Genomic DNA, 9,201 nt, shown 5'->3' on the forward strand with positions numbered 1-9,201 from the left:
GAGAAAACTTCGAACCAAGTAGGCTTCTTAATGAAATGCTGGGTACTTTTCAACAAACAAGGAGCAGCTCCTGCCACTGTAACATGGAATAGCTTACCTACAGGAGGCCTGAAACATGCAAATAAAGGATTACTACTATAAGATTTTACGGGTAACCTACGTAGCCTGATAAGAAGCATCACACAGGCACATAATATTACCTTGCACAAAAGAGCTAATGAGGCCTTCCCAGTGTGTGAAGATCACCAGAAAATATAAAGTCCCTTCAAGATAAGGAAGCCCTCAATGTCCCTGGGTCCAGCGCAGCTCCCGAGAGCTGAATGAATGGTAGATCTCAATGTAAAGACCAAGACTCCTGAACAAAGATGATCTATCAAAAGATGGGCTGCATGCTTCTTAACAGATCCAAACTGCAGCTAAGACTACCCATACATTAAGACAGCTGAAGTAAGATTAAATGATGCTGTACCCACCATGTTTCCTAGGACCAAAAGAGATATTTGAAATTGTCTGAATCACAGTGCGGATAGATAAATAGTCCTTTCTGTCAGACAAAAAGACAACATTTATTAAAAGTGCTAACTTGTCCAAACAGCTTAAATTCACTAATTAGATCTATACTAGATGTAAATCAAATGGGCTACAGACTGTTATTTAGCTACAACTAACTGGCATGACACTGCTATAGTACCCTCTACAACAGATCAAATGCATTCAAACTGCCTATTGAAAATAGCTCTTTATCCATAGTAACTTTCAACCATATTTAGGAACTGTTTAGAAAAATGTGTGTTAGCCTGGGCCAGAACTGTGCCAAGTAACCACACTAACAATTTACAACCCTATTGATTGATTCACAAAAATAGACAGTGTGTACAATGGACAAACAGTGCCATTTTCCCAATTTGTAGCAAGGCTCAAACCATTACAGACCATTTGCAATCCTTGTAATGAATTTTGGAGATCTTAAGTCCCCAAAACATGAGAATTTGATTGAACCAAAGGCCATCTAGCCTAGGATCTGTATCTGACAGCATTAAGCAGATCAGGAAAGATGCTTTACCCATTCTTGTACTCAAACAATACCTCCTCAAATACACTCCTAGACTAAAAAAAGTCGCAGCTCAGATGACTGAGCAAGAAACATCAACTCTCATAGCTCTAGTTAATTTTTTTCCCCTTATGGACCAAATGCCACCAACTTGAGAGGGCAACAGATGAGCACAAAGGAAGTCTACATCCCTGAGAACCTAATGTATCTCATTAATTCTAACAGTTGAGCCTGCTCAGCCTCCCGTAGTTTAGGAGCTGGAGCTAGCAACACCAAAGCATATGGAATCAAACATAAGCCTTGTCCTAAGAAGGAAGAGTTAGAGGCTATTTTGACACACTGGAACCCGAAGTTAATGTGTTTTATCGCCACTGTCCTATGAAGGATACTAGTGTTCGCCCTTCAGGGTTTGCTTAGCTTGGAAGGTCCCCTTGTCTGAAGGACTGAAAGAAGATGAAATAGTTTATCTTGATGCTGACCCCTTATGGTGCAACAGAAACAATACAGTGTTTACCACATGCTATAGCACCAAACAGCCCCTGACACAGGGTACTGTGGAGGTGATTTAAGTGAGACTGACCCTGGTGCTGAGCACCAGTCCTAGATGAAAATTAAATTATCAAAAAAGCTGAAGCGACATCAAGGAAACAGAATGTCACTCAGACAAGATCCTTACACATCTGAGGATCAAATGCTGGAAAGATGCCAATTACAAGCCTGGTATTGAAGAAGGGTCACCCACTCCCCTAGAGTCCATAGGTTAGACTGGGCAAATCTGTGCCAGTATGACTAATGATCAGACCCATCTGAAGAGGCCAATGGAGATATGGGGAAGGCATTTTTTGTAACACTGCAGTCTTAAATATATACACAGGAAATACAGCTCCTACCTTTTTTTTTTTGGCAATACAAAGTATCACTGGATTAGAAGAGTCATAGCAAAATTAGAATTAAGATGATTTTAATAATTTGAAATATTTGAACCCAAGTCAGTTTGAAACATCTATCTACACAAATTGTTCTTCACGTAATAGCAAAAGTGAAGTGAAATCCAGAAAAATTACCAATTTCAAGTCTCCACAGCTGTTGGCAATGCAGCTTTCTTCAACCAGTTCATTTACTTTTTTTTCCAACTGTCTAATCTTCTCTTCTGAACTAAAATAAAAGTAACAATAAACAGATTTTTACACAGGATATTCTTGGTAGAAAAAGTGTCATAGCACATGTCACAACTAACTGGTTTTCCCATCAAAGAAAATATAATGTGAAACTATACCCAGAGAAGATCCTCCAAAGACACCACATTCAACACTTTTAATGTGAGAACAGAGACCTAAGAAAACATAAGCCTTTTTATGAGAACAAAACAGACAAGCAAATTTCACGGACCCAGTTTGTTCAGGAGAAGTAATGACAGAACAAACAGATGGGCTGGTAAAACTTTCTAATCAAACACCTAGTGAAATGAAATATTGTATTAAGAGCAATTAACTGAACCTGTATTTGCATAGATACCTCCAAAGTATAGCTTGCAAATGCACATTTTAATAAAAAGTTATTATTCGTCTTGATTTTCTCCTCAGTTAAATAACCAAACATTTCCATAGGATTCCCTATTCCTATATAGCTACATTTGAGGAATACCACCTTTGTGTTGAAAAGCCCAATGACTTGTTCTCAGTGAACTCTCCAACATTCACGCCAGCCTACAAAACTTTCACAACCTGAGTTTTACCTCAAGTGCTAAGGTCAGAGTCAACAGGGAGGAACAGCAGGCGAAATTCCCCCAAGCTCTTCCCAGAGAGTTACATGAATCATGGTGTTCCTTGCCTGTCGCGCTCTCTTCCATAATCCTCCACAATTCTATGTAAGTATCACAGCATTTGTGTGGCAACGACTACATCCAGGCTGCTGAGCTACAGTCAGAACCAGAAATCACTGATATCAGACATTTCTGAAAGTCAGTGCAACTGCTCTGACAAGTCAGTTAACCACAAACATAAGTGTTTATGGCATTATTCCACAAAGTTAAGAGTTTGGCCCCTCAGGATTTTGTAACTGGCTGGATGTTTTTAAACTACACCCATGGTTGGTTTTTTGCTTTGGCTGCTGTTAATGCTTCGAAATAATTTAACACAAAACTGAACAAACCTGTCTGAATTTTTCATTTCCAGAGGTGGAGCAGGACCTCTTGCTTGGCCAAGAGGATCAAATGAAGAACCTGCAAAATTAACAGAGTACTGACAAGTGTAAAATAACATCTCCCTCTGGCAACTGGCAATTTCTACAAACCGTACCTCTCATAGCTGCCTTAGTGTAACCTGCAGCATGCACTGCTGTCATTGGTCGAGCAACCCCATCCTTAAATAAAAAGGAAAACATATTAAGATAATCTTCCTAAAAAACAGACTGTGGACAGTACAGACATCAGTTACGTATTACAAAACGTTTAAATACAAAACCTAGTTGTCACCACCTCAGTAAACTGAGTATTTTAAAAAATGTTTTTATTTCTCAAATATTATACACCATATAAATGGGTTTGTTAAGCCGTGAGAAAAAAAGGCTTAGGGGAGACCTTATCAACATGTTCCAGTGTTTAAAGGGTGGCTACAAAGAGGACGGACACTCTCTTTTTACAAGGAGTCACATGGAAAAGACGTGGGGTAATGGGTACCAGGTACTCCTGGGGAGATTACGATTGGACATTGGACAAAAATTTTTCACAATGAGAATAATCTGCCATTAGAATAATCTCCCCAGGGAAGCCGTGGATTCCCCAACAATGGACACTTTTAAGATTCAGCTGGACAGGGTGTTGGACCATCTTCTCTAGACTGTGCATTTTTCCAAGAAAGGTTGGACCAGATGATCCTTGAGGTCCTTTCCAACCTGGTATTCCATGACAACTGTCTACAAAGTAGAGAAGCAAACACTATTTGGCAACTGTAACTGACACAAAGGAACGCTTAATACTTTATGAAAATTTTATATGTGTTCAGAATACTTGATTTCAAAACATCTTTTACTTTTAGAAAATTCTTAAGAATTGTTGGTCTTGAGATCTGTAATGTATTCTAGCCTACTGCCACACTGTTTCAGAACTCAGTTGCTTTTTTATTGACAATAAAGAGAATCCTATGAGATTATGGATCAAAATGTTTTACTTTATCTAAACCAAGAGAGGCAGAAACAAACTACAATTTTTTTGTATTTGTAACTTATTACCAGACATTGCCTCCCAACACAAGAATGTCTGACCCTATCCCATGCCAGCTTATTAAACTTTTCTGTCAGGACACTGAGTGCACTAATAAACCTTAATGGCCCTGACCAGACTCACCTGTGGCCTTCAGCCACATACCCTATCCATGGGTCCAGGAGCTTTATTTAAGCTCAACTGTGGCCCCTCAGCCCCTGCCTGAGTTTTGTTGGAGGACTACTGGTTTCCACATCAGCCACAGCTATGCCTGGCCACAGAGTCCCTTGATCCAGATTGCAACCTGTGGACTGACCTCCTGGACTGATCTTCACCTTGCCTTGTCACTGCAGACCTGGCCAGTGATCATTGGTCCTAACCCTGTGCATTGACTTTTTGGCTTGACCTTGGACCTGCCTCATCACCCAGATACTACCTTGCATCCTGGACTTTTGGTTGGACATGGCCACCAGTTCTAGGTGGATCCTACTGGCTTTGCTCAGGTATTGAAGGACTGCGTCCTAGCTGGTGAGGGCCCTGCACTGCTGGCCATGCGATTTTCGCCTAAGCTCCTGGCTTATCTTCCCTTAGTGAGCAGCACTAGTCTTAATGCTCCCTGATAATTCCTGTTTCCCACCTGGGCTGACATAAAAGAATACAGTGCCTATAGATATACTTAAGGGTGGTGGTGGGAAAGTCATTGGTAAATTGCAGCAGATTCTTATTAGAGTATAAGTGCATAAGAAAAACACAACAATCAGAATCTCTCTCTCTTCCATTTCAAAGTAAAATTACTCATTGCATGTCAATAAGTGTTAAAGAGCACTACACTGGTATTGCTTCCAAACCTGTGCTCAAACAAAATACTCATCACAACCCTCATGGCTTCTGACAGTAGTATTTTCTAAAAAGGACAAATTAAAACAGTGTAAAAAATTGTACTGTTTTAATGGACTTTTAAATACTTGTATCAAACCCAAACACTTATCAGAAAACCTCATTGTTCCAAATCAACATAAAATATGTTAATATTGAAACTTTTACCTGTATAGCTCCTGTCATTGGTCTTCCCATAGACGAAGTTAAAGTTGCCTTTGACTACAAAAATAAGCAAATTGTTTGAAACTAGCACTCACAAAGCATTAGAAGCCTGTAAAGGTTATGTACAGTCTTCTCAACATTGAGTTTTAAGGGTTGATCTAACTCTCATGTAAGTTCACAGTAAAATTCCCATTCATGTTATTCATACACAATATACTGACAGTGCCTGGTAGACTTAAAATGTTGAATACTCCAGTTAGCACAAATTCACAGTATTGTTTTTTATGTATTCGGTCATCTGTGTCAGACTTTAAAAAAAAAAAAAACATAGAAATTTATCTGAGGCAGCAGTACTTTCCACTATTGAATTACTCAAATTACTACCTTTAAACTGAACAAATAATTTACACAAAATATTTCAGTAAGATTCTGACTACAGCTGATAAGAGATTAATACAGGGGCAGATTTTAAGTCATACTTTCATGAAGATTTATTGTACAATAAATATAGATATACTTTGAAACTGCCAATGGATATCTTTTCCATTAGTTGACATGCCACATACCATCCTTCTGTAGTAGTGTTAAAAATGTAAAGAAATAAATGTGAAGTATTTACTACTAAAGTGCTAAAGGTTGCTACAAATATACAATACAAACAGACAAAAATAAAGGGTTTCAGGCCATGAAAAAGTATTCCCCTAATTCCCACTCAGAGGCCTATGTTCTACTATTTTAGCCACTATTCATCATACAGCATGATTGTTTTTCATAAGACTGAATCTATATTAACAAGGACTGTAGTGTAGGAGAAGCAAATCTGTAGACTAAAACATGTAGTACTGTGGACTGGACAATGCTTTGGAGGTTTCTAGCTCTACTATTACAGAGAAACATCTCAGTCTTTATTATCCTTAGGAAGTGTCTTTTTGTGAACTCCGTTAACAAAATAGCTTTTCCTGTCACAGCATGGTACTACATCAAACATCTGAAATACAACTGCTAAGAAAAAGCAATCTCAAAAGGAATATATCCAGTGCAGGCAATAGAAGGTTCAGAGTAAAGGTTGCATTTCAATGACATAATAGAATTTAGGTGTTCTTGAAATTGTTACCCAGCTAACTTGCATAAGAGATCTAAAGCAATGTGACGTCCCTTTTTTATTGGTCATAAAACTTACAGGAACTTTACATCTAAAAGCACTCTTTTCAAATTTGACTGAAACAGGCTAACAGGTTGAAAATTTATTGGGATAATGGGACAGTGGATATACCACTAATGCATAACTTCTGTTTCCATAGCAAACCAGGTTAAAGTGTTAGTTATTTAATAGTTACAACAGGTTAAGTGTACCAAATCATACAACAAATTTTTCTGATTAAACTAAAGGTGGTTTGAAAACCTATATTTTTCAAGACTTAATTTCACCTTAACTTTCGGAAAACTTTTCCAAGACCAAATAACTACCCCCACAGTTCTCCCTGCAAGAAAATCAGGTTAATACCTTGGAATCTACTGCCTTATGCAGTACAGAAGCTGATTTGCTGTATGGCTTGGGAGGAGGAAAAAAAAAAAATAAAATCAGTAACTGTGCCTTGACCAAGCATGGAGTTGTGAATTAACATTAATGTATACATGTAGGTCACTGGAAGGAAATACTTAGATAAAAAGAGCTCACTTTGTGCAAGGGATTAAATGGCAAATTTATTTTTTGGTAAATACCTCATTTTCATTAAGAATACAACAGAACAAAAACCTACCCCAAATCCAGTAGCTAAAGGTCTTGAAGCTGATGTACCAGGAATTTTGGCTGTCACCTAGGTGGAAAAAAACAAAAAAAACATGTCCCACCAATTAACAACCATATGTGTTATTTATTAGTCTTTCTATATAGTTTCTATGGTGAATTTTTTACTTATGTTTTCATATAAATAACAAAAGTCTGTATTTTCATGTTAGTTAGTAGTAGACAAAACAAGGTAAGAGATTCCCAAGATAAGTTTGTATCGGTGCCAAAATTAGGGCTAGGACTCTAGAGAAGGTCTATACTATTGCAATGTATTTTGAAAGGTACTTACAGGGGGTCTTCTACCGTGACTTGTTCTTGCCGCCTGTTGAAAAGCTACATCATTTTCTAAATCCTAGGAAAGATAAAATAAAAATATCAACCCTTTTAAAGCCACAACACCCAAAGCCACAATTCCAGAACCTTAGGCCTACTGAAAGCAGACAGGTAAAAACAATTATTCTTCCAAAGACACTTGACTTGAAGATAACTGAGTGACAGGTTTTACTGGCAATAAATAATGATTATATTATTTGGCCTATCTTTTTTGGTATTTTAGGTTAGGAAATGTAAAAAAAATCATTATTCTCTGAAAAATAAAAACCCAGTAAGGAAGCAGAGCTTTAGTGTTAAAACATGGCATGAAATTTTATTTCTGTCCAGAAGTTTACTACTAGCACTATTTCTAAATTTTAACATTAATGTCCATCATGCCAATAATTTAGATATTTCATTTCTCTGTGGTCACGCTGCAACTCCCATGAATTTGGCACTGGGATTTCACACAAGATGCCAAGTCTTGCAACACTGGCCATGCTTTGAGCAAAGTAGTGGGTTTGGACCAAATGACCACCCTTGTTGTTCCAATTCCACTACAGCAGCAGTCACCAAAAAGTGGTCTGCAGGGTTACCGTAAGTCATCCCAGAACTCTACCGACTGCACAGAGAACTGTAGGACTCCACTCTACTGTTACCTCCTTCAAATGCAGCACAGCAAGAGATCGGTGACCTATTGGCCAATAAGAAGCCTCTTTTGTCAGAAAACTTGCTGCTGCTGCACACTGTCTGGGAAACACCATTCATTGAATGCACGTGAATGTGAATATGGCCTTCAAACAACTAGGATTTTACCCTTCATAAATTCTAACCGTTAAAGCGTATTAGATCCGCTATAAGATGCGCACAGGCATTTTGTTGGAATAGAAAACTATCAAAAAATAACTTTTCAAAAAGATCCTGGTCAAACTTCATATATTTCTTGCTAAACAAAGAAAATGTATCTTTAAAGCAGTAGTACGCTTGCGCGTGACTGTACCCACTTGTTATCTTGTACTTAGAAGTTAAAATCCTATGTATGGAGAAGGTAGGAAATGGCAAATATTTTTACCTCTGTGTCAAACGTGGGATTATAATCATTGTAGCCAGAATAAAGATCATCTTCATCAGCCTCAGGAGCCAGATGCACATTTTGCATCATTTTTCTGTGAAACATTTAACATGCCAAATATCACCTCTGTGGTTTTATACATAACTTTTAAATTGTAAAATACAAATAGTAATAAGGTTTACAAGTTCAAAAGAGCTCAAATATAATTTTAGTTTTTAATTGCTGGCTTTGAAATTAAAAATAAGGTGTGATTAATCATAAAAACTAGGGTACAACTATAAACAATATTAAATGGCACCATTTAATAGAATTAGATTTTTTTAGGCATTTATACCACTGTCAGAACATTGTTTTAAAGATATTTATCATTAAAACTAAATGATTGCAAGAAGAAACTGCATTACTTTTAGAATACTATCTTTACATTTGCAGGTAATTCAGATTTAAGATAATTCTCTCATATGCTAAAGTTTGCCTTTTTTTTTTATTAGGCCAAACCATAGTAGTCTAATGAAAGACACCTCTTCTAGCTTCAAATCTTCCTTCACTTGTATCCTTACATCAACATAGCCACAGCTATTCTCTATATGAAACATTCTTCATATAATTTCACCATTTCAATTCAAGCTGGTTTAACACCCAGAATTAAAGAAGCCCGGGTCACAATGTCTTTCTCCACAAATACTTTAGCAATACGGCTGCATTCACCTTGCGGTCCTTCCCTCACTGAGGGCACT

At 37.5% G+C, this 9,201-nt stretch overlaps 1 protein-coding gene across 3 annotated transcripts in view; it reads right to left on the reverse strand.

The window, feature by feature from the left end:
- IFT88 (intraflagellar transport 88) overlaps window positions 1-8,582 on the reverse strand; it is a 49,912-nt gene extending 41,330 nt beyond the window's left edge. For all 3 annotated transcript variants that reach the window (XM_009890630.1, XM_009890629.1, XM_009890628.1), the window contains exons 1-7: window positions 8,465-8,582; window positions 7,370-7,432; window positions 7,052-7,108; window positions 5,295-5,348; window positions 3,349-3,412; window positions 3,203-3,272; window positions 2,116-2,206 (exon numbers count right to left, since the gene is read on the reverse strand). In XM_009890630.1, the coding sequence (XP_009888932.1) occupies window positions 2,116-2,206; window positions 3,203-3,272; window positions 3,349-3,412; window positions 5,295-5,348; window positions 7,052-7,108; window positions 7,370-7,432; window positions 8,465-8,569 (504 nt within the window). In that variant the 5' untranslated portion in view covers window positions 8,570-8,582. The remainder of the gene's footprint in view (window positions 1-2,115; window positions 2,207-3,202; window positions 3,273-3,348; window positions 3,413-5,294; window positions 5,349-7,051; window positions 7,109-7,369; window positions 7,433-8,464) is intronic.
- Window positions 8,583-9,201: the final 619 nt, after the last annotated feature.

The sequence above is a fragment of the Charadrius vociferus genome, unplaced genomic scaffold, assembly GCF_000708025.1.
Source record: "Charadrius vociferus isolate BGI_N301 unplaced genomic scaffold, ASM70802v2 scaffold278, whole genome shotgun sequence".
Lineage (NCBI taxonomy): Eukaryota > Metazoa > Chordata > Aves > Charadriiformes > Charadriidae > Charadrius > Charadrius vociferus.